Source organism: Oryx dammah, unplaced genomic scaffold (assembly GCF_014754425.2).
Source record: "Oryx dammah isolate SB20612 unplaced genomic scaffold, SCBI_Odam_1.1 HiC_scaffold_13, whole genome shotgun sequence".
NCBI lineage: Eukaryota > Metazoa > Chordata > Mammalia > Artiodactyla > Bovidae > Oryx > Oryx dammah.
In genome coordinates, this window is record NW_024070197.1 from 8,476,424 (window position 1) to 8,500,872 (window position 24,449).

The following is a 24,449-nucleotide window of genomic DNA, read 5'->3' on the forward strand; positions in this document are numbered from 1 at the left end:
ACTTGTGAGGCCCTGTTTGGTTTCACCTTTTGCTAAATTAATTAATTGTTTGGCTGTACTTGGTCTTCGTTGCTGCTCGGGCTTGTCTCTAGCTGTGCTGAGTGGAGGGGGCTACTCTCTGGCTGTGGTGAACGGGCTTCTCCCTGCGGCGGCTTCTCTTGTTGCGGGCCACGGGCGCAAGGATGTGCAGGCTTCAGTAAGTATGTGCTCGGGCTTTGTTGCCCCATCATATGTGCGATCTTCCCAGACCAGGGATCAAACTCATGTGCCCTGCATTGGCAGGCAGATTCTTAACCACTGGACCACCGGGGAAGTCTGTGTGAGGCCTTGTTTAAGGGACTAGGCTGGACTCACCCCGTGAATGGGAGCAATGGGCATATGAGCCCACAATTTCATCCTAACAAATTCAATGTTAAGATGAAAGAAGCAGATGGGTTGCGAGCGGGTTGAGGAGGTTGGACACTCAAGTCAGGCTTTTTGGAGGAAGGGAAGCACGCGTTCGTGCTAAGTCACTTCAGTTGTGTCCGACTCATTGCGACCCTGTGGACCGAAGCCCACCAGGCTCCTCTGTCCCTGAGGATTCTCCAGGCAAGAATACTGGAGTTGGTTGCCATTCCCTCTGCCAGGGGATCTTCCTGATCCAGGGATTGAACCTGAGTCTCTTATATCACCTGCATTGGCAGACAGGTGTTTTTTTTTTTTTTTTTTTTTTTTTACCGCTAGCGCCACCTGGGAAGCCCAGGAGGAAGGGATAATGAAGAATAATGTAGTCGCTCCCACAGAAGTAGGATGGACTTCCTCATCCAAGGGTTGGTTCAGATGTCATGATTCATGATACTGCATATGCACCAAAGGGTCATTTCCACCTCTGAGGGGTGACCACAGTTGGCACTGAAAGTGGGAGCCTAGCTAGGGCCACCACCTTGTCAACTGAAAAAAAAAAAAAAAACGCACAAACTCAAAGCTGAGAATTATGTTTTATTTGACAAACATACTGAGGACTTAACCCCGGAAGACAGCCTCTCAGAGAGCTCCAGGGGACTTTCCAAGAGAGAAGGGAGGAGGCAGGATACACAGCAGTTTTTGCAACACAAAGCAGGTAGTTGGAACATCAAGAGATTACTGTTAAATAAAGAAAAACAAATATCCCCAGTTAGTGAATTTCATGCTTTTCTACGTATGTTGCTGTTTAGTCGCTAAGTTGTGTCCAACTCTTTGTAACCCCATAGACTGCAGCACACCAGGCTTCCCTTCCCTTCACTGTCCCCTGGAGTTTGCTCATACTCAGGTCTATAGAGTCCAACCATCTCATCCTCTGTCATTCCCTTCTCTTCCTGCCCCCAATCTTTCCCAGCATCAGGGTCTTTTCCAATGAGTCAGTTCTTCGCATCAGATGGCCAAAGTATTGGAGCTTCAGCTTCAGCATCAGTCTTTCCAGTGATTATTCAGGGTTGACTTCCTTTAGGATTGACTGGTTTGATCGCCTTGCTGTCCAAGGGACTCTCAAGAGTCTTCTCCAGTACCACAGTTCAAAAGCATCAGTTCTTCACCGCTCAGCCTCCTTCCCCTACCACTTGGGAAATTCCAAAAATTTTTAAAACCTCCATGACCAGAATCCAGGAGGAAAATCAAATGCATACCCAGGACCCACAGGAGGGGTGTGAGCTGGACCAGAGAAGGCTCTAAATGTAGAAAAATCCCTCCAGGACTTTCTGAGTGGTGGACTAGGTGGGGAAGGGCAGTCAGAGGCTGAGAATCCAGGTAGATGACATGGGTGAGGGTCTAGGAGGAGGGAACAAGGCCAGTTGGGTCCAAGTTAGGGTTTAAGAGAATCGGAGACAAGAGGAACAGTGTGAGGAGGAGGAAGTGTAAGAAGGAGGACAGTGTCTGAATTCAGCCTAGTTAATCGGTAGGTGGCGGGACCTCCTTGAGATAACCCAGGGGTAAGACGCAGAGCTCCTGGGGGACACAGAGGGAGATGAGCTGTGAGCATGCCCGAGGGTGATGGCTGCAGAGGGCCGGAGCTCAGGAGCCAGGTTTCAAAGATGCAGAGGAGGAAGTGTTCGAAGCCATCTTTGGGGAGGATGATGGCGGCAAAATCTTCCCTTTCTCTCCCTGCCGAAAAGATGGAAAAGAAAATCACAGACAGAGTTCGGAGGGAATAGAAATGTGGCTTTAATCCTCAGCTGTTAGACGGGAGAACAAGTAGGCTTGTGCCTCAAGAACTGTGCCCTCCCACCCCCACCTTCCATGAGGAGGGGGATTCTGTAAGAGGAGGGCTCGCAGTCAGGGGTAGGTGATGGGGAACAAAGGTGGAAAGATCTTGTCTTCTTCCTCTTGCCTTGTTTCAAAAACAGCCATGGGCTGGCATCAGGCAGCCCAGTAATCGGGTGGTGACTGGGTCTGGCAATCCTGTAGCCCACTGTCTTCTGTGCATTGTTCTTTCTGTAATGCAAAAACAGAAAAACTACAAGGGGTGGTCTGCGAAGAGAGTGAGAGAAAAGCAGCTGGGTTCCAGAGAGAAGACTGTGGGCAGGGGACCCGGTGGATGGTGGAGCCAACCACAAAGATGGATAATGTAGGGTCTGAGAACAGGTCGGTGGGGAGGGATGGCGAGGTAGGTTTAGCTAGTCCAGAGGGCTGTCGGATGCTCAGGAATAAAGCTGAGGAGAGACCTGAGAACCAACCTGCCCCAGGTGATGGGTGAGACTGTCAGCTGTACACACTCAGGTGCAGAGGACACGGCTTAGGACAGAGCCCTGGGAACACCCTTGTTTGTACTGACACTGATGGAGGAAAAAAGTCCTATTCATGAGGGAGGCTGGGAAGGAGAGTCAGGAGTAGGAGGGAAACCAGAAATGTATGGTGTCCCGGAAGGAAGCCAGGAGAGGAGGGGCTGGCCGTGTTTTGAACACTGCCCGAAGCTTGAGTAAGACGGGGACAGACAGGTGACCGTTGGATTGCTCAACATGGAAATCTCTGGAGACCCAAGAAAGACTGTGGCTGTAGGGTGCAAACAGTGAGTAGATCTCCATGGAGAAGTTTTGCTGGGAAGGATGGTAGAAAAACAGGGCAATACCTGGGAGGGGGTGTGGGGCTGTGGGTTCTGATTAAACTCTGTGACCCCAGCATCACCCAACAGAGGATCAGGTAGGTACACAGGGCAACTGCAGAATGTTTGTTGAGTGAATCAATGAGACAGAAATAGAATGAGAGGTGTAAGGAGAAACTGAAGACTGCAGAAAGATCCTGTCATCTGTCAGCTTGGAAAGTCCCTTCTTTATAAAAAGAAATGAATGGATAGAGGCAATCTTACTCATGTCTGCATTTAGCATACATGATACCCCATCCAACATTATTGACAATTTTTTCTTTATTTTTGGCTGTGCTGGGTCTTGTTGTTGCTGTGTGTGGGCTTTCTCTAGCTGCAGCGAGCCGGGTTATACTCTCTAGTTACAGAGTTCAGGCTTCTCATTGTGGAGGCTTCTCTTGCTGCTGCAGAGCTTGAGCTACTGGGCCTGCAGGCTTCCATAGTCAGGCACACGGACTTAGCTGTCCCGAGATATGTGGGATCTTCCTGGGCATGGGATCTTCCCGGCAAGGGATCGAACCCATGTCCCCTGGATTGGCAGATGGATCCTTAACTACTGGACCACCAGGGAAGTCCCCCCCAAACATCTTTTATGTTTGTTTTCACTTTTTTCTTGAAGTATGGTTTACATTGTTATGTTAGTTTGAAGTATACAGCAAAGTGATTCATATATATATATTCATATATACTTTTTCAGATTCATATCCATTGTAGGTTATTACAAGATACTGAATATAAGTTCCCTGTGCTATACAGTAGTGCTTGTTTGGTTGGGTTTTTCTCCTATTTTATATATAGTAGTGTGTTTATGTTAATCCCAAACTCCTAATTTATTTTCTCCCCTCCCATTCATCTTTTGTTGCCTTGTTTGCTGACCCCAAGAGGAAGTGGTGGGTAAACATTTAGCTTCCTCCCAGACGCATTTTTCTGATGGACAAATAGAGGACAAGACAAGAGAGTGTCCCATGGTCCCCAGTGAGTCTCGAGATGAACTGAGGTTTCAACCCAGTCTGTACATCTCCAAAAGCTCACCCTCTTTCTTTGAAACCCACAGCAACATGTCTACATTCATCTGTTCACACGGATATTCCTTCAGTTAGTCATGCTTTTGTTCATTTACATACTTGGAAACGATTAACAATACAATTGCTGGAGCCCGTCAGCCTGGGCTCTAACTCCAATTTTGCCTCTTCTCAGCTGTGTGACTGTGAGCAAGTGGCTTCATTCAGTTGCCTCTCAGTTTCCTCACCTATGGTGGTCTCCGTGCTCGGGGACGTCACCCCTGAGTTCTCCCTATAAATGGGCTTCATAGTGAGCTTATGATGATGCCCAAGAGGAAAGTGTGAGGCACAGGGACTTGAGAGCTTGGGGGAGGGGGACTCCCAGGGAGAGGTGACAAAGGCTCTCGGCACTTTTCTTGAAAGCAGGAGGTCTGTCCTCTTTGAGCCTCCAGCTACAGAAAGGAATTGGCTTTATGTGGAAGTCACAAGCTGCAAGTCTGTGTGTCAAAGAGAACCACCAAGCACTCACTCCCCATCCCCACTCCCCATGGCCCCAGGCGACCACTGAACCACTTTCCTTTGGTCTCCACCAGTTTGCCTTTTCTGGGCATTTCAAATAAATGAGATCGTATGGTTTGTGGTCCTTTGTGACTGACTTCTTTCACCCTCCACAGTGTTATCAAGCTTCCACCCACATATGATGCTGGTTTAGTCGCTATGTTGTGTCTGACTCTTTGCAACCCCATGGACTGTACCTCGCCAGCCTCCTCTGTCCATGGGATTTTCCAGGCAAGAATACTGGAGTGGGTTGCCATTTCCTTCTCCAGGGTATCTTCCCCAATGAGGAATCTAACCTGGGTCTCCTGCACTGCAGGCAGATTCTTTACCAACTGAGGCACCAGGGAAGCCCTTCTCCATGTATAGCATACATCGGTACTTGTTCCTTTTATATTAATAGTTGACTATATAGTGGGCTTCCCAAGTGGTGCTAACCAGCCTGCCAATGCAGGAGACGCAAGAGACGCAGGTTCGACCCCCTGGGTGGGGAATATCCCCTGGAGGGAGACAGGGCAACCCACTCCAGTATTCTTGCCTGGAGAATCCCATGGACAGAGGAGCCTGGTGGGCTACAGTCCATGGGGTCGCTAAGAGTCAGACATAATTGAAGTGACTTAACACCCATGAACCCCATAGTAGGGACAGACATTTTATTTGTCCATTCATCAGTGGATAGGCATCAGCTTAACAGGTAGAGGGTGTTCTTTGGGGGTGATGAAAATATTCTGGAATTAGATGGTGGTGATGGTTGCAAAACATTCTGAGTACAGGAAAATTCACTGCATGGTAGACTTTAAACTGGTTCAAAGGCTGGAGTTTTAAAAAATATTTATGTATTTGGCTATGTTGGGTCTTAGTTCCAGCACGTGGGATCTTTCATAGTGGGATTCGTTTCTCTGAAGATTGTGGAATCTTAGCTCCCTGACCAGGGATCGAACCCATGTCTCCGGCATTGGGGACTGGACCACCATAGAAATCCCCAAAAGCTAGATTTTATGTCATGTGAATTTTAATTTAAAAAAAAAAAGATGATGGCAGAAAGAGAATGAGAGAGGACTCTGCCCTAAATCTCTTTCATCTTCCCTCTCTGTTCCCTATTCCATTTCTTTCTCAGTGGAAGTCCCCATGCAAAACTGTTTCCATGGAATTAGATAAATCGACCTGATATCATAAAACCTGTGCTCTGAAAGCCAGGAAAAGAATTGCTTGCGCATTTTAAGACTTCCATTAGAACCAGACTTCCTTAGATCCCGGTTTGGAAATTCCTGTCTCACCTATTTTGAAACCTCTTCCCTTTCCACCTCTTCTTTCTCGGGCTCTCTCTGCCCTCGGTTTCCCTGACTCTCATTTCTACCCTTCCCTGCACCTCTTGGAGGATGAGTCCCAGGGATCCACCTCCCCAACCCTCCCTGAGGCTTGTCACTGGAGTCGGGATTAGAACTCGGCTCCCAGTTGGCCGTGAGTCAGTGGCTGCTGGCTGGTCTGGAGAGGAGGGGAGGAGAGGGGCTGGGTCTTCTCTCCAGAGTCATCCGGGCCCCGTCCCCCCTCCATTTAACTGTAAATCTCAGTCAAGTGTCATTAGCCTAGAAGAGTTTCCCCGGGATTAGAGGACGCCCCACCCCATGACTTCCTTGCCCCTTCCCTCAACCCGGAAAAACAGCATGGGCTGGGACAAAGAGAGTTAAAAGCTGTGTCAGCCGCTGGTCTGGGACAGACAGACAGAAGGAGGGAGACAGGTGGACAGCATGACATGTGGACAGCGGGAGCGTGGACTGGCAGGGTAGCCGGCAGATGAAAGGACAAGCTGGTGGGTGGGTAGAGAGAGCAGAGAGAGAGAGGCAGACAGGCTGATCACGACAGACACCTGGAGGAATCGGCAGGCAGAGAGACCAGGTGAGAAGGAAGCAGGCAGACACCGGTGGGAGGCAGGGTGGGGGGGGGACCCTTGAGGGGACGGGAGTGTGGACCGTCCCCTCCTCATGGAGTTGCTGGTGGAAGGGATGGGAACGGGAGGGTCCACTTGCCATCTCTGAGATGCTGCATCTTGTCCCCCCCAGAACCTGGAAGTGGTCCACCATGAGGGCCAGCATCTTTTTGCTCCTGTGTTTCGTTGGTGAGTCCCCCAGAGGGAAGGTGGGTCCCTCCCTCATGAGAATGCCGTGCACTGAGGAGGGGAGGGTGGCTGGCAGATCGACATCTCCATTCATTTCCATCTCCCGGGGTCATGTGCCTCTCTCTCTTCCTCCATCCTCCAACCCATCTCCCCTCTGTCTCTCCCTGTCACCACGTCTCTGTCCTTTCTCTCTCTGAATCTCTGTCTTGAAGCATCACTCTCCTCTCTCTCTCTCTGTCTCTGAGTGTTTCAGTGTGTCTCTCTTGGTGTATCATGGGTCTGTGTCTCCCTGCCTTTGACCCGGCCCCCGGCCCCTGCTGTCTCTCAGTTTCTTGTTTCTTTCTCTCGCCTTTCTCTTGCCCATTCTGTATCCCTCTTTCTTTTTTTTCAAATTTATTTATTTGCCCGCATCGGATCTTAGTTGCAGCACGTGGGATCTTCGTGGCTCATGTGGGATCCTTCATTGAGGCGCGCAGACTTCCTAGTTGTGGCTTGTGTGCACCAGAGCTGCGTACTCCTCTTTCTATCTGATCCACAATCTCTAAGCCTCTGACCCCCGTCTCTCTGCCCTGTGTCCCCGTCCTCAGGGTTCAGCCACGAGGCCAAAGAGAAGATCACTAATGGCACAGAGTGCATTCCTCACTCTCAGCCTTGGCAGGTGGGGCTGTTTGAGGGCACCCGTCTGCGCTGTGGGGGGGTCCTCATTGACCGCAGGTGGGTTCTCACTGCTGCTCACTGCAGCGGCAGGTAAGCCCCAACCTGGGAGCCTCCCTACTCAGGGTGGTCAAAGGGAGCGTGGTGGGGAGGGGAGGGGCTCACAGGAGTAAGGAGATGGTCCTGCAACAAGAGAGCCTGAGGTTAGACCGGAAGTAGGACTTCCTCACAATGCGCCTGGGGTGGACCTGGGTGGGGAGCTGTGGGGTGGAGGGCAGGGGCCTTGCAACCTGCCCACCCTGCCCCTACGTTCCCTCATGGCTCATTTCCTTCCCACATGGTGTGTGTCACCAGTCTAGTGTCCCCTGGCCCAGTCTGAGCCATGGACCCATGTCTGACCCAAACTCTCTGTGCAATGTCAAAGGCTACATCTGGTACCTCTCTGGGCCTCAGTGGTCCCATCTGTAAAATGAGGGGATTGGGCTTTATAAGTCTGATGCTCTCAGATATGGATGGAGAGACAGAGAGATGTGGGGACAGGGAGGGACACCAGCAAGACAAACAGAATCTACTTATTATTTCCCCCTTCATCTAGTTGACAATAGTGATGACCCAGGCCTTCTGCTGGGTGGTAGAAGGTGCCCCATCCCAGGGCAGTGGACAGGACTAACAGAGGTCCCTGCCTCCGTGGGCATCACCAGCTAAGAGAATCAGAATCAGAAGGTGACACAGTGGTTTGGAGAGGACAAATAGGACAAGCGCTAGAGAAGGAGAGATGGCAATGTCAACAGAGACCGAGAGACGGGAAGAGACAGAGCAGGCGAGAGCAAGGGTCAACAGAGACCGAGAGACGGGAAGAGACAGAGCGGGCGAGGGCAAGGGTCAACAGAGACCGAGAGATGGGAAGAGACAGAGCGGGCGAGAGCAAGGGAATGAAGGAGCGAGAGAACAGCCATCAAGGTGCAGAGCAGTAGAGAGGGGCAAGGGGTCTGGGAGCCCCGGGACAGCCCACCTACCACCCGCCGTGCCCCCCTAGCAGGTACTGGGTGCGCCTGGGGGAACACAGCCTGAGCAAACTGGACTGGACGGAACAGATCCGACGCAGTGGCCTCTCGGTGACCCACCCCAGCTACCGAGGCAACCTGGGGAAACATGACAATGACCTCCGGCTTCTGAGACTGGGCACCCCTGTCCGGCTGACCACCAGCGTCCAGCCCCTGCCCTTGCCTACGACCTGTGCAACAGCTGGCACCGAGTGCCACATCTCAGGCTGGGGCACCACCAACCACCCATGGAGTAAGGGGGTCTTGGGGTCAGGAGGGACAGAGCTGGGGTATAGGGTGAGAGGTCAAGGGTCTTGCCTTCTCAGAGGAAGGATGGGTAAACGGTCCCCCATCAGGATCATGCCCTGGGGTCTAAGAATATGGTGCATCAAGGGCCTTGGGAGTCAAAGTGTTTCAGTGCTTGAATATGGAGTCGGAAGTCATGGGTCAGGGATGAGGTTAGAGGTGGAGAGATATCAAGGGTCATCAGGCAAGAGCAAAAGGGATAGATAATAGGATCTTGGGGTCATGGGTCATGGGCTCTGGTTTCAGTCACTGTGGAGTTGAGGTCATGGGACCCAGATGTCGGCCGCAATCTGAGGACGGAAACTGGGGTTCCATCAGGCGTCACTAGTCCGGGACTGGAAGCCATAGGGTTTGGTGTGTGGAGCCAAGGGTTAGAGGTCATGGAGTCTGGGGTCAAGTAAACTAGGATCAGAGGCCACTTTGGAGTAGGAACCTGTGGTTTAGAGGATGCAGAGCCGAGGTCAGAGGTTAAGGTGAAGACAAGACAGAGACGGAGAGAAGACATGAGGCCAAGGTGGGCTCAAAGGGTTAAAAAGATTGGATGTCAAAGGTCACAGTAGCTGGGATTGAAGGAGAAGGTCAGGTCTGGAGTTACTATATCTGAGTTACAGGCTAAAGGTCGGGGGGACTGGGCCAATGAATTGAAATCAAGAGCCACTATGTAATGAAATCATCTGAAATTTAAAGGCCTGAGGATTGTCTTGGAGGTCACAGGGAGGGAGTGGAGGATAAACTTGTATCGGGCTTCCATGTGGCCTCTTTGGGGGAGGGGGTGCGGGATGAGGGAAGCACTGGGGGACCCTCCAGCATCCATCTTCCATCTCCAGGCCCGTTCCCAGACCGACTCCAGTGCCTCAGCCTCTCCATCGTCTCCAATGCCACCTGCCGGGAAGTGTTCCCGGGGAGAATCACTGACAACATGGTGTGTGCTGGAGGCGAAGCCGGGGAGGATGCCTGCCAGGTGAGCGACTTGCAGGCAACACCCAGAACGGGAGGAAGGGGAGGGAGAACGGGGTGGGGTGGGGGTGGCGGGCGGAGAGGGCAAGTCAGAGAGAGGAGACGGGGAGAGAGATGAGGTCAGAAAGAAGGAGAGGCACAGAAGGCGCCAGGGAGAGAGCCCAGGGAGTGGAGGGCAGAGACAGGGAGCGCAGATACAGAGCAGGAGAGATTTGGGGTGGGGCACAAAGGGAGGGAGAGCAAAAGGTAGCGGACATTCGGAGCTCAGGCAGGTGACCGCATGTCTCTCCAGTCCTGGGTCTTCCCCATACTATCCATCCTCCTGTTGGTGCTGGCCCAGGTGAGAACGATTCCTGGATGGAGCAGGAGAGAGGGGCTGGAGGGCTCTCTCATCCTGTAATTCCGCTAGCTTGTCCTGTTGGTCCTCCAGCTAGAAGGCTGCCCCTCCCTGCTGGCCAGGGCCCCAGCCAGAGTCCTAGAGAGGATTCTTGAGAAGTCCAGTCCTCCTTCTCTACCATTGGTCACCGGTACCGGTGTCCACTTCCCTCATTGGTCAGGGCCCCAGCCATGTTCCTTGAGCCCATGGAGTCCCGCCCTCCCCCAATGGGATTGGTCATTGGTGCCTGCACTCTCTTCCTTCATTGGTCAGGGCTCAGCCATTGTCTTTGAGAGACCCTGGCATAGAGGCCCGCCCTCCTTCCCTGGGATTGGCCCCTAGGGACAATGTGTTCGTCTCTGTTTAGTCACTGTTGTCCTCTGGGAACCTGGCTGTGCTTGTTTTCTCTGATGACAAGGCTTGGAGCCACCGTCCTCAAGGCCCAAGAAATGGGTGAAGGAGCAGGAGGCAAACTGGAACAGGGTTTCCCCATGTTCATACCATGCTCCTTCACCTGTTGTCTTCCAGGGTGACTCCGGGGGTCCCCTGGTGTGTGGCGGGGTCCTTCAGGGTCTGGTGTCCTGGGGATCCGTGGGGCCTTGTGGACAAGAGGGCATCCCAGGGGTCTACACCAATATTTGCAAATACGTGGACTGGATCCAGACGGTCATGAGGAACAACTGACCTGCTGTCTGCATCGTCATACCTCAGCTTGGGGGCCACTCTGACCCGCAGAGCGCCAACACCGTCTCCATCGTCACCTCTAGCTCCCACTCTTCTTGAGCTGGGGATCTTCTTGGCAGAACTCCCAACTCCAGCCAGCCCTCCTAAGACCCACGGTTGAAGCAGAAGGAAGTGTGTGACTGTCTGAAATAAATAAACCTGGAGGAGAGACTGTCTGTCTGAATCCCTCTGCTTGTTGAGATTAGAGGGAGGGCTCATCAGTTACCCTACCCACAGGTGTTGAAATAAAGATGAGAGAGGGTAAGGGTTTTCCCTCAGGAGCCTCAAGTGACTGCACTAGAGAAAATTACATTAGAAATTAAGGCCATTTTTCTCCATCTGCCACAACAGGAACTTATAAGTTTAGAGCTTATAAACTTTTCAAAGGGCCATGAAGGACCTGACATGGGGTTGTGTGTGTGTGTGCTGGGGCAGGGGTGCGGGGAAGGGACACGGTTGTCAGCTCCAAAATACCAAATGAAAGCCGCAAGATCAAAATTCACTACCATTTAATTAAGTGTCTATAAAACATAATATTCTTCCCACAAGCCAATCACAACTTGGCTCACTCAGAGTTGAGCATGTGTTATATTTAATGTAGGGTGCAGGTCTGTTTTGATGTCTGTGATGATAGAGGAGTGGGTATAGCCCTAGAAAGCAAGAGGACCCAGCCTCAGTCTTAAAATAGTTCTGCCCACCTCTTAGGGTCAGTCTTCATAACCTCTCCAGAAGTTAGAAAGAGAATTTCTTCTCCCCAGTGAATGCAAGGGACACTTGAGATGGGAGAGGGAGAGGGGCAATCAGGACAGCCGTGGCAACATTTTGCTGGATGCCCACTGTACCCGGCTCTCCTTGAGTCTTCATCCAAACCCCCTGAGGCAGAGCTGTCACCCCCACCTCACAGATGAAGAAACTGAGCCTCAGCCGGGTGGAGTCCTTCATCCCACGTCACTGTGGTAGGAAGAGGCAGTGCCCAGATTTGGGGCCAAGGCTGGCTGCTGTCAGAACCCAAGCCTATCCCCTAGTCTTGCTTCACATCTCATTAGGGGAGAGAGGAGGGCAAGACAGAGGGAGATCTAAGTGATAATAAACAAGCCTGCAGAAGTAGGGATCGGCACTTGAGTTTTAAAGGGGAGGAAGCTGAGCTGGCTCAGATTCCGGAAGTCATCGGACCTAGGTCACAGAGTGAGTAAGGGCCACAGCTGGCTCCCGAGGACCCTGGGAGAAGGGTGGGCAGGGAAGTGAAGCCCCAGAGGAGCCCTGATGGGGAGGGGTGCCAGCCCAGGGCGGACTTCCCTCTACTGGGCCTGGAATCCCACAGGCCCCAACCTGCCTCCCACACCCTCCTGCCTGCCCCTCCACCTGGCAGCAGCCCCACCTGTGTGATGCCTGAGTCCCCCCACCCCACTCCTTGGAACGGTGAAGGAAGGGGCCAGGGATCCCCCTGGGCTTGGGGGCTGTGGGAAGGGAGGAGCAAGGACAGGAGACACAGCCAGACTGGGAGAGGAGGAGGACTGAGAGGGATTTAGACATGGATATGGGGAGAGATGGAAGGACAGGGATGGAGGGAGGCAGAGATGAGAGAGAGGCACAGAAAGACGGAAAGAATTACAGGAGACGTGCAGAGACTGGGAGGGAAAAACAGCGTTGGATAGAGAGAGAAAGGATCAGAAAGAAAAATCACACACACACAATTATAGAAAAGTGAGAGAGATGAAGGCAGATTCACAGTGACTGGAAAGGAAGCAGACAGATGGATGCAGGCGTGTGAGGGGACACGGATGCACAGAGCAGACAGACCCGGGGATGCAACAGTGGCAGGTGGGCAACACATCCAAGGGCCCGGGCCAGGCTGGGGAGTGCCCCCACACCCTGCCCCCCGGGCGCTGAGGCAGGGCTGGGAGGCCAGTCATCCTGGGCCCGCCCTGGGCCACCCCTGCCTGCTCACCTTCCTGGTGCCTCCCGCTCCAAGACCTGCTGCCTCAGCCACACTGCTGCCCCCTGAGCCCCAGCCCCAGCACCCGTGAGTCTGGGGGTGGGGTGGGAGGGCAGAGGGAAGGTGCCCTGCTGAGGGTGCCAGGCCTCGCCTGGCATCATTCCTCCTGCTCCATCCTTCTCAGGGTGGAGGGATTGTGTCTGTCTGCCTTGATCTGTATCTCCATCAGGCTGCCCCTCACCCCAATCTCAGTGTCCTCTGACCCCAGCTTCCGTCACCAAGTCCAATCCTCCACCCCCACCCCCACTGGCCAGGTGACCTGCCCCACTCTGCCCTGTCTAGCTGTTCTCCCAAGGGGCAGGGGTTCAGCAGGGTTGGGGGTCAGAATGTTGTCCCAGGCTGAGCTCCCTCTTACACCCCAGATAGCTCTGGGGTGGGTTCTGAATGGAGCCTGGTTCCCTTTATCCCCCCATCTCCAGCTGGCTGGGCCCTAAGTCTCAGGTGGGCAAGAAGGGCCTCCAAGGTCCCATGGCTGACTACACAGAGTCAGCCCATCCCTTGCCTTGGCCAAAGCCTTCCCCTAGCTTCTGGAGGTTCCAACTGGGATCACGTGCGTGTGTCCTCAGTCGCTTCAGTCGTGTCCGACTCTTTGCAACCCCAGGGACTGTAGCCCGTCAGGCTCCTTTGTCCATGGCATTTTTCAGGCAAGAATACTAGAGTGCGTTGCCATTTTCTTCTCTAGGGGATCTTCCCCACCCAGGGACGGAACCCAGGTCTCCTGCATTGGCAGGCGGATTCTTTACCGCTAAGCCACTGGGAAAGCCCCCAACTGGGACTGGGCCCCGGCAAAGCCACCCTCCATAGTAGAGATTTATTTTAAAAATTTGGAGGTTGGGGTGCTGTGAGAACCAGGGAATTCTGCAAACCTGGCTGTTTCTCGCTGGGGGAGCAGGCGAGGGGGTGAGAGGGTCGCGGACCAGCCCTCCATCTCCCCAGGAAGTGATTTGACCCCTTGTCACTCTTGTCCCCAGAAGAACCTGGGGCCTGCCCTCCCCGCTCCAGGCCATGATGACTCTGCAGTTAATCATGTTTGCTCTGGTGACAGGTACAGTGGCGGTGGGGGCGGGGGGGACGGGCAGGGGCCTCCCAAGTCTCTAGGATTCCCAGCCCTCTATGTGTAGACACTGATGGAGCTGATGTTAAAAATACAGAATAACAAGGCATCTGAAAGAGTAGATGAGCCATAACGAGTCCCAGGTGCCCCCTGCCACCTAAAGGTGTATTCTCTTCAGAGCTAGAATAGGGAGAGGGCAAAGAGGGTCCCAAAGGAGGGGCTGGGGCAGCTGAGGGGGTGTGGGAGATAATCAGAGAGCTCAGGACAGTGGCTCCTGAGCAACTGGTATGGAAGGATTTCATCTAACACCCAGCCTGTCCACACAGTGCGTCCCCAGGGTTATGAGCCTCTTCCTGCCATTTCTGGGAGTCCTCTCATGCCTGGGCCCCCTCCTTTGCTTCCCCACACCCTTCTAGGGCACGTCGGGGGAGAGACCAGAATCATCAAGGGCTATGAGTGCCCCCCTCATTCTCAGCCCTGGCAGGCCGCTCTGTTCCAGAAGACGAGGCTGCTCTGCGGGGCCACACTCATCGCCCCCAGATGGCTCCTGACAGCAGCCCACTGCCGCAAGCCGTGGGTGCGGGGGCCGGGGAGGGGCCGGGAGGGGAGGCGGCTGGAGATGGAGAGATGGGTGGGCTCGAGGCCAGGGAGGACGGGGCTCGGGTGGGGCCGGTGGGGTCAGGGATCGACGGTGGGAGGAGGATGAAGGATTTCGGAAGCCGGGATGGTGCTGGGCTCGGGGGTCGGATGTCGTGCTGAGGATAAGGTCGTGGTGGGCGATGGGGGCGAGGTTGGAGGTGGAGCCGCGCTTCCTCATTCTCTTCGTCCCTCCCCCCCTCCCCCACACCTCTCTCCATCTCCTGTGTCTCCCTCCCCTTCCATCTCTGACCGCCGCATGTCTCCCACTTCAGCCGATACGTGGTTCGCCTGGGAGCGCACAGCCTCCGGCAGCAGGACAGCTGTGAGCAGACCCGAACTGCCACCAAGTCCTTCCCCCACCCAGACTTCAACAACAGCCTCCCCAACAAAGACCACCGCAACGACATCATGCTGGTGAAGATGATGACCCCGGCCCACCTCACCTGGGCCGTGCGACCCCTCACCGTGTCGCCATGCTGTGTCCCTGCTGGGGCCAACTGCCTCATTTCCGGCTGGGGCACCATGTCCAGCCCCCAGTGTAGGGGCTCCAGAGGGGAACGTGATGGGGAGTGGGGGGGCACGGTGGTTACGATTGCAGAAGGACAGCGGGAGCCAGAGGAACCTTCAAAGGCGAGAACTTGCAGTAATACAAGAGGCGGCCATGAGGGGGTGTCAATAGTGGGATAAGCGGAAAGGAAGCGTGGAAAAGTAAGGGCTGGGGAGGGCCTGGATTCAGCAGATCGGATGTGCAGTTTCAGATCCACGACCTGCAGAGTTGTAGGTCCTTAGGCAAATGGCTTCTCTATAAGATGAGAATAATCACAATAGATAATGTTTATAGAGCAACTGGCATAAAGAATTTTACTTAATGGCATTACTGTTACTGTCGCTACAAGCAGAGAGGTGAGTTGGCTGCAAGCAAGAAGGATGGGAGCTGGGTGCAGAGAAAGGGCCTTGGTTCTCTGCTGGGGTTAGAGGCAGCCCCGCAGAGTGGGGACGGGACGAGGGGTTCTCATTCTCTCTGCCCCTTATGTCGTCTCTACAGTGCACCTGCCCCGTACCTTGCGGTGTGCCAACGTCACCATCATCAAGCACGGGGAGTGTGAGGACGCCTACCCTGGCAACATCACAGACACCATGGTGTGTGCCAGTGTCCGCAAAGAGGGCAAGGACTCCTGCCAGGTCAGAGGGCAGGGCCTGGGTCTCTGACCGCATTTCCATTCCCAACTCCCCCCTCAGTTGCATCTTCATCAGCAACCAGAACCTCATTCCCCAACTTTCCCCGGCAACCCCCCAATCCTGCTCCACTCCTGGTTCCCATTTCTAACCTAAACACAATCCCCAGGTCCACTCCCATCCCCACCCCTATTTCCAACCCCAACCATCCACAGATAATTCTTTTTCTAGTTGTGGACCGCAGGCTTAATTGCATGTGGGATTTTAGTTTCCTGACCAGAGATTGAACCCAAGTCCCCTACATTGGAAGGCCGATTCTTATCCACTGGACCACCAAGGAAGGCCCCCCAATCAGTTCTCTATACTATCTTTGTTCTCACCCGTAACTAACCTCATCCTCAATCCCCCAGCCAGTCCCATCTTCAATCTCCACCTCTCTTCCAACACCATCCGCACCTCCTCTGAAAGACCATGAACACTTTCCCCTCTCGCCTCCTCTCTAACTGGTTCTCTTTTCCCCATCTCCAGGGTGACTCTGGGGGCCCTCTGGTCTGTAACGGGTCTCTTCAAGGCATCATCTCCTGGGGCCAGGATCCATGTGCTGTCTCCAAAAAGCCTGGTGTTTACACAAAGGTCTGCAAATATGTGGACTGGATCCAGAAGACCATGGAGAACAATTAGCCAGGACCGGCTGATCCCTACCTGGGGCTGTGGTTTCCTGTTCATTCTGTTAATAAGGAAGCCTGAGCCAGGACCCCTTTCATGTACTTTGGTGGGGGTGGGGGGCCCTCCTTGGCCACAAGTGATGCTGTTAACTTGGTAATCAACGTGAGGTTTGGATCGGGAGACTGGGTTCTGTTCCTGCATCATTCTGACTTGTGACCCTGGAAGTGAAAATAGCTGTCTGGCTCACTGTTGTACCTCCAGCTACAAACCAAATTCCTGGCACACACTAAGGTTTCAATAAATATTTACTAAACGAATGAATCTTTCGAATGTTCCCTGTGTGCCAGTGACCCTGGTCCCAGGGCTTTTAAATATGTTGACCAACACAATCTTCACAAAACCATATGAGGTTGGTGCTGTTATTATTACACACATTTTGCAGATGAGGAAAACTAAGGCACAGAGATAGGAAGTTGCCTATTCACAGTCACACAGCCAGCAAGTAAGAGGAGCAAGGGATCATTTCTTAACAATACTGCCTTGATTAAGACTCCTTTCCTTATCTGTAAAATCATGCATGCAGAAGTATGCACACTACGTCAGTCAGCCTGCACATAGCTGAGACCCAATAAAAGGAAGGGATCATTGTTTTCTTTCCAACCTTCATAATAGGTAGTTCATCAGGACATGTGCAGGTCAATACAATAGCCACTAGCCACATGTGGCTATTTAAAATTAAATTTAAATAGCCTAAAATCAGAAATGTAATCCTTGAGTCATACTCGTCGCATGTCAAAACCTCTGTAGCCACCTGCGGCTGGTGGCTACCACCTTGGATAGCAAATACAGAGCCTCTCCATCACAGCCGAAAGTTCAATTGGATGGCACAAGAGCCGGACAAACCTCTGGAATTAACTCACTTCTTGCTGGAGAAGATGCGTCACAAATAGTCCAGAACTAGATCTCTTCTCACATTCTGCTCAGCTGGCAGGGGAGGTAGCTGGCAGGAGGAGTAAGAGCCCAGAGCTGAAACTGGGGCCTCCGTGTGGTTACATGGACCTTGCTGTGTGACCTCCTGTGAGTCACTGTCCTCTCTGAGCCTCCCATTCCTCACCCGAAATGAGGGAGTTGGCTGAAGTGCCGTGCGATGCCCCTTGCAGCTTTCGGCCTCCTGTGACTCACGGGCTCGTGTGTCACCTGGAGACCCACAGGTGGCAGGAAGGACGGGAAGTGACCGCACAGGACGCAGAACCTCCCCCTACACACAGGGGCCGGGACACACAAAGGCACTGCTCTGGCTGTGGACGGATGCGCACCCGAGCACAGAGCATGCCTCTGTGTCTGCACCTGCCTCTCTGTGTTTTCTTTTCCTTGTGTGTGTGTCTCTTGCTCCCACTCTTTTTCCTTCAGTCTGTCTTATCTCTCTGCTTCCCACTTTTCAGGTCAGCAGTCCGGCTTTTCCCATTACGTCACTATAGGTACGCGTTTCCCTGTTTATTTCCCTCCTCTCTGCTTACAGTCATATGTCTCCAACACTATGCCGGTGACCCCCGGGAAACTCCTGGGGATGTGGCCCCCCTCTCACCTCACCTAAGAAGGCTTCTGGAAACACTGGACCTGGGGAAACCCCACGAAATCCAAGTTCAGAAAGGGTGTTTCAAGCACTGGGAGAAGCCTGCATTCCCGGCCCCTCCCAGAGCAGGAATCTGGGGCCCAGCCTCACCCACGGCATAATTAGAGAGAGAGAAAGGGAGTGGGTACCTCCCTGGGGGGAGGGTGGGGAAACAGGCTCTTCGGGGTTAAAAGGGGAGGCCTGCCCAGGGGTCCCTTGGCAGAGGAGTCCAGCGGCCCACACGGCAGGGCTGAGGCACGTCTTCCCCTCTCCCCTCGACGGCTCCCAGGTGAGCGGCACGCTCCTCACCTTGGTGGGGGTGGGTCGCCAGAGCCCAGGTGGGCACCTTCGGGTGGCGGGTAGGAGACTTGTTGAAGACTCATCTTCTTTATCCTCTGAGCCTCGAAGCTCCAGCCCATTTATAAGAAGGAGGACAGGAACCTGAAGCGCCCAGAGGCCGGCACCCCGGCCAGCCCTGGCCGGGAGGGCGCTGCCCTCGGGCGTGGGAAGGGGAGTGCGGGAGGACGCCAGAGGGGCGTCATTAGGGTAATTGAGCCCATCACTGACGGTTCAGGCCCGAATCGCCAGGTTACCCACCCCTGCGTCAGCCGGTCACAGGTTAAATGGGTCCCCAGCGGTTGGGGTGGTCCAGGATGCGCGGACGGGCAGGCAAGGTGGGGGGCTCGGACCCGGCAAGTGTTTTGAACTGCCCCCGTCGCTGCTCCTCCCCAGCATAGGTCCTGGCCATGAGACCCCCACGTCTCCACCTCTCCGCCGCCTCCAGCGCTCAGGGCGGCCTGGGAGAGCTGCTGCTGCTACCGCTACTGATGGCGCAATTCTGGGGTGAGGCGGGGAACGGGGCTTGGAGGGCGCCGCGGGGGAACGGGGAGGGCGGCGGGCGGAGGAAGGGGAGGCGATGGGAGAGTGGGCTGTTATTACCAAGCCTGCCGCTCATTTCTCCTCCCCTTGGGACCCCCAGCCCTCACCCACCGGTTCGGAAAGGCCCGCCCCCAAGTCAGACCCGCCTCTCTTCTAACTCCGCCCTAGCTATCCCAACCCTCTTCACTCCGCTAGGATCAGTACACCCCCGACTTTGTCCTCGCCTTTCCCTTCCCCGCCACTTCTTACTCCGCCCTATTTTAATCCCAAGTCTTTTATTTTTAAAAAATATGTATTTATTTATTTGGCTGCGCCGGGTCTTAGTTGCAGCACACAGCTGCAACTTTTAGTTGGGGCATCTTTTTAGCTTCGACGTGTGGGGTCTTTAGTCGCTGCCGGCGAACTCTTAGCTGAAGCCTGTGGAATCTAGTTCCCTCCAGAGATTGAACTCCTACGCCCTCTGCATTGGGAGTGTGGAGTCTCAGTCACCGGACCAACAGGGGCGGGGGTCCCTATCCCAGGCCTTTGCCCTCTCCCCTTCTGCTATCGCGGTAGCGTTATTCCCAGCCCTAACTTTCACACGCCCCGCCCAGCGTTCTATCCCCGCCCTTCGCCACGCCCCCATACCCCCGCCTCCTCCCTTGTATTCCTGACTTTCCAGTACTCGGTTCAGTCCTCACTCCTCCAGAATCAGCCTCTTGTGTCTCCTTGCAAGTGAAAGTGAAAGTGTCAGTCGCTCACTCATCAGGCACTGTAGTCCGCCAGGCTCCTCTGTCCACGGGATTTCCCAGGCATGAATCCTGGACTGGGTTGCCATTGCGTCCTCCAGGGGATTTTCCCGACCCAGGGATCGAACGCGAGTCTCCGGCCTTGCAGGCAGATTCGTTTCTGTCTGAGCCACCAGAGGAAGCCCCTTAGGTCTCCTTTCCCCTCTCACGCCGTTCCCCGCCCACTTCCATTAGGTTGCTTCGGGACCCCCAATTCCCACACACACCGTCGGGTTCAGGCTATGCCCACCACCCCCCAAAAAGCTCCATCCTGTGGCCTCACTCGGATCCCAAACCCAGTGCTTGCCATACTGTCCTGCCTGCTCTGACCCCCACCTGCTTTCTTTCTCCAGTCTCGGAGGCTCTGCTGCTCCCCGCAAACGACACAAGCTCCAACTTCGTGGCCTCCGGCGCCCCGTGCGCTCACGGCTCGCAGCCCTGGCAGGTGTCCCTCTTCAACGGCCTTTCGTTCCACTGCGCCGGCGTCCTGGTGGACAGGAGTTGGGTGCTCACCGCTGCACACTGCGGGAACAATAAGTAGGGGGAGCTCCTCTGGGGCGCTACGGAGGGGCTGGGGAGACAGGCCCCAGGCACGGGGCGGGGCGGGGGGCGGGAGCACGTGACGGTATGGACCTGCCAGCTCCACGTGGGGGCAGTCCTCGAGGGCTTCCTGTACGAAGAGAGGTGGGGTTGTGCTGTGGCCACGAGGGGGCAGTGTGGTCTTTCTCAGCGATTCTGGGCCCATCCGGAGTCACGGCCTAGGGGAATCTCTTAGGGTTCCATTTGTCTTGTTTTTGTTGTTCAATCGTTAAGTCATGTCGGACTCTGTGACCCTCTGGACTGCAGCATACCAGGCTTCCCTGTTCTTCACTATCTCCTGGAGTTTGCTCAAACTCATGTCCATTGAGTTGATGGTGCCATCCAACCATCTCATCCTCTGTTGCCCCTTTCTCCTCCTGTCCTCAATCTTTCCCAACATCAGGGTTTTCCATTTAGGTGTAGACAGTTGTGTGCAGCAGACAGAAGTTGGGGTCTAGTGTGATTAGGACTTTAAAACTAAAAGAAGTTATTCACCTTGTGAGTCCTCACTGAAGGAGGAAAAAAAAGAGTAGGTTTACCCCTGGAGACCCTCTGCCCTCAAATCCTGCAGAACTTAGGGACCCAAACCTGTGACCACACCTCTCCATGCCCCCCACCTCAGGTCTCCAGCTCCCTTCTCCCCTACACACTGCTTCCTCAAACCTAGGAGTCCCAGCCCCCTCCACCATCAGACCCAGGAATCTAGGCCTCCAGCCCCTTCTCCCTCAGACCCTGGAGTCCCAACCCCAGCCCCCTCCCCTGCCAGGACCCGAGTCCACCCCGACCCCAATGCCTGAACCCTCCTTCCCAGGGACTCGGGGTTCAGGCCCAGTCCTGATGAAGGTTTTGACCCTCTATGGCTCTTCCCTCCCCAGGCCCCTGTGGGCTCGAGTCGGGGATGACCACCTCCTGCTGCTGCAGGGCGAGCAGCTGCGCCGGACCTCGCGTCCTATCGTCCACCCCAAGTACCAGCAGGGCTCGGGCCCCATCCTGCCGAGGCGCACGGACGAGCATGACCTCATGCTGCTGAAGCTCGGCAGGCCCGTGGTGCCGGGACCTCGAGTGCGGCCCCTGCGCCTGCCCTTCCGCTGCACGCAGCCCGGGGACCAGTGCCAGATCGCCGGCTGGGCCACCACATCCTCCCGGAGAGGCAAGAGCCAGGGGTCCCAGGGTGGGGCCTGGATCTCGGGGAAGGAGTATGAGGGGCCGGGACGCCTGGACGGAGGAGAGGTTGGGAGCCTGGGGCCTGGGAGGGGCACGGTCTGGGTGTCGGGACTCCTGGGGCCTGGGGGGTTGGGGAACCGGGGCCCAGGGTTACTCGATGCTTTCTCCCACCAGTGAAGTACAACAAGGGCCTGAGTTGCTCCAGGGTCACTATCCTGAGCCCTAAGGAGTGTGAAGTCTTCTATCCCGGTGTGATCACCAGCAACATGATGTGTGCAGGACTGGATCAGGGCCAGGACCCCTGCCAGGTACAGACTGGCCAGGGAGGGTCTCTGATTGGTGGGAGCAGGACAGGGAGGCTATGGGAAAACAGACACCCCCGACTCCCAGCCCAGTTTCCTCCCCACGTCCAGCACTATCCCACTGCTACCCCCAACATCAACCCCATGTTCAACTCTACTTCCTTATGTCCTTCCTTTCTACTTCCTTCTCACGCCCAACCCTGTCTCCACCTCCACTCCCAAGCCCGTCTCCCCATCCTGTATGCGTTGCTCAGTCGTGTCTGACTCTGTGCAACCCCATGGGCCGTCGCCCTCCAGGCTCCTCTGTCCACGCAATTTCCCAGGCAAGAATATTGGAGCCAGTTGCCATTTTCTTCTCCCAACCTCTTCCTACCCCATCCCAAACCACATCCCCATCCTCAAGCCATTCCTAAACGCCCACGTGCCAAGTGGCTTCAGTCGTGTCTGTCTCTTTGCAACGCTATGGTCTGTAGCCTGCCTGGCTCCTCTGTCCGTGGGATTCTCATACCAGAGTGGGTTGCCATGCCCTCCTCCAGGGGATCTTCCCAACCCAGGGATCGAACCCACATCTCTTATGTCTCCTGCGTTGGCAGGCGGGTTCTTTACCAGCAGCGCCACCAGGGTAGCCCTCCTAAAGCATGACCGCATGCTTATCTCTAGCCTGCTCCATCCCTCACCTACCATGAATGGCAGTCTCAGTGCCATCCTATCTCCAGCTTCATCCTCAACCTGACCCCAACCTTAGGTTTATCCCAACCCAGCTCCAGGCATACCCGACCCCTCCCTTCCTCATCAGTACCCGAGACCCCCAAGTGGCAGCCTTTCCGTTGGTGTATTTATTTGATCTCTCCTTTCTCCCACTCCCAGAGTGACTCTGGTGGCCCTCTGGTCTGTGACGAGACCCTGCAGGGCATCCTTTCATGGGGCGTTTACCCCTGCGGCTCCGCCCAGCATCCAGCCGTCTACACTCAGATCTGCAAGTACCGCTCTTGGATAGAGAAGACCATCCGCTCCAACTGATGCAGGAGATGCCCTGCAACTCTTTCTCCGCCTGCCCTTTTCCTCCAACTTCCCTTCCTTCCTCCAGCTGGGCTGGGCTCTCCCCCTGCCCCACTCAAATTTCTGCCACCCATGCACACCTGCTAACATCTCTCCTCTTTCCTCACACCCCTTGCCCAATGCTGCTCTTTGCCCATGCTGAAGCTGAGATGCAGAAAGCGGTGGCCAAGTTCTGTTCATGAGAAATGAAGCTGGTAGTCACTAGTCTCTGAGAGAAGTTATCCATCACCTGACCTGGCCTTCTTCACCGCTGCCTGCTGTGTGACCTTGGGCAAGCCAAGTACCTTTTCTGAGCCTCAGTTTAGCCTCACTTGGAAAGCCGGAACAATGAAGTGCTTACCTCATAAAACATGTCATGAGGAGACTATAACCTGTGTGTGTAGATTGTCATGGAAATTGCCACATCAAGTATTAACATGGTAGGTGGTGAACTCTGACTAAATGGCACCAGGTCCTGGTGGGCATGTGTGTGATTTTTGTGACCTGGAGAGAAAAGCGCAGGGATAGCCTCTAATCCTAACCACCCTTTGCATTCCCAGCCCCATCCATCAGGAATGATGGGAGAATCGCATTTCTTTCTTCCTGTCAAGTTCTGTAGAGCACCTCTTAACCATTTCCTTCTTCCCTCCCACTGTTTCCCATGTTGGGGTCCACCCAACACCTGTTCCTCCTGTCCCAGGAACTGGGCTGTCTCTGAGTCATCTGGTACCTTCCATGCCTGGCTAGGGCCACCGAAACTCAAGGGACCTCAATTACAGGCATCTTAGCCTCTAAGACGAGAGGACCTCTCCCTAACTCAGTTGCTAAGTTTACGCAAAGAAACTCTCTGAAACTTAAGGGAAATGTTTTGGTTTCTTAGTTAGATCCATCCCCATCCAATTCCATCTCTACCACATCTCCATTCTCATTGGCCGACCTGACAACCAGACACTCCAACTCCATCCCCTCCCCTCACCTTAATTGGCTTTGAGCTTTTTGCCCTGAAAATCTGGGATGAAGGGGTTCTTGTCCTCTCCCTGAAACTGTTACGGTATAAATATTCCCATGCTAGGGGCTAAATGGGACTTCCCAGGTGGCGCTGGTGGCAAAGAATCCTCCTGCCAAAGCAGGAAGATCCCCTGGAGGAGGAGATGGCAACCCACTCCAATATTCTTGCCTGGGAAATCCCACAGACAGAGGAGCCTGGCGCACTACAGTCCATGGGGCCACAGAGAGTCAGACATAACTGAGCACACAGAACGGGGGCTATTATACACAGAATCCAAGCAAAGCTAACAGAAGTCTGAGTGTCTCCTCCACTGAGCCTGGACTTTAGAGTGGCAACTCAAGTGGAACACGTGCACGATAGAAATTTTCTAACCTGCACAGGTTATTTTGTTTTCTCTTTCCAACATCAATTTATTGAGCACCAGTTGTATGGCAGGCTCACTACTGCGTGCTGGGAACCCAGTGGTGACCGAAAGGTCCCTGCCCCCCAACAGAGCCCGTAGAAGACTGGGGCACAGCGTTTGAGCAGAGTCTACACAGCTCTCTTCCACTGTTTCTCCACCCCTATTAGCACACCCAGGAAACGCCAATGAAGCATATCAGCTGAACTTATTATGCAAGAATCAGAGCAAAGTAGGTGGGAACTCAAAAACTCGATTCATTTTTAAAGGCAATTCACCCATTCCTTTAGTCACATCATAAGTGTTTATTGAGCTGTGTGCCATGCCAGGTCCTGGAGATGAATCA

The 24,449-nt window shown here is 54.4% G+C and overlaps 3 protein-coding genes and 1 long non-coding RNA gene across 7 annotated transcripts; 3 read left to right on the forward strand and 1 right to left on the reverse strand.

Moving 5' to 3' along the window:
* Positions 1-6,320: 6,320 nt before the first annotated feature.
* Positions 6,321-11,083, forward strand: LOC120872035 (kallikrein-12-like). 2 transcript variants are annotated; one of them, XM_040252182.1, is made up of 6 exons: positions 6,321-6,543; positions 6,708-6,763; positions 7,351-7,510; positions 8,454-8,713; positions 9,594-9,727; positions 10,628-11,083. In XM_040252182.1, exons 2-6 carry the CDS (start codon positions 6,727-6,729, stop codon positions 10,781-10,783), a joined length of 747 nt encoding a protein of 248 aa, XP_040108116.1. In that variant the 5' UTR covers positions 6,321-6,543; positions 6,708-6,726; the 3' UTR covers positions 10,784-11,083. The 2 variants fall into 2 exon arrangements, with proteins under 2 accessions (XP_040108116.1, XP_040108117.1); XM_040252183.1 differs by lacking the exons at positions 6,321-6,543; positions 6,708-6,763; positions 8,454-8,713 and having other exon boundaries at positions 7,384-7,510.
* Positions 11,084-11,235: 152 nt separating this feature from the next.
* Positions 11,236-16,384, forward strand: LOC120872034 (kallikrein-11-like). Of its 2 annotated transcripts, XM_040252180.1 has the most exons (6): positions 11,236-12,007; positions 13,790-13,863; positions 14,289-14,445; positions 14,784-15,049; positions 15,557-15,693; positions 16,216-16,384. In XM_040252180.1, the coding sequence occupies exons 2-6, from the start codon at positions 13,824-13,826 to the stop codon at positions 16,366-16,368; spliced, it is 753 nt and encodes a 250-aa protein (XP_040108114.1). In that variant the 5' UTR covers positions 11,236-12,007; positions 13,790-13,823; the 3' UTR covers positions 16,369-16,384. The 2 variants fall into 2 exon arrangements, with proteins under 2 accessions (XP_040108114.1, XP_040108115.1); XM_040252181.1 differs by lacking the exon at positions 11,236-12,007 and having other exon boundaries at positions 13,610-13,863.
* Positions 16,385-18,162: 1,778 nt separating this feature from the next.
* KLK10 (kallikrein related peptidase 10) lies at positions 18,163-23,152 on the forward strand. Of its 2 annotated transcripts, none has more exons than XM_040252163.1 (6): positions 18,163-18,254; positions 18,698-18,808; positions 19,965-20,148; positions 21,066-21,340; positions 21,529-21,662; positions 22,524-23,152. In XM_040252163.1, exons 2-6 carry the CDS (start codon positions 18,712-18,714, stop codon positions 22,674-22,676), a joined length of 843 nt encoding a protein of 280 aa, XP_040108097.1. In that variant the 5' UTR covers positions 18,163-18,254; positions 18,698-18,711; the 3' UTR covers positions 22,677-23,152. The 2 variants fall into 2 exon arrangements, with proteins under 2 accessions (XP_040108097.1, XP_040108098.1); XM_040252164.1 differs by having other exon boundaries at positions 18,200-18,303.
* LOC120872092 lies at positions 19,157-20,060 on the reverse strand. Its single transcript, XR_005723172.1, has 3 exons — positions 19,948-20,060; positions 19,499-19,551; positions 19,157-19,302 (listed from the first exon to the last, which is right to left on the reverse strand). It is a non-coding gene; the product is annotated as an uncharacterized LOC120872092 (long non-coding RNA).
* Positions 23,153-24,449: the final 1,297 nt, after the last annotated feature.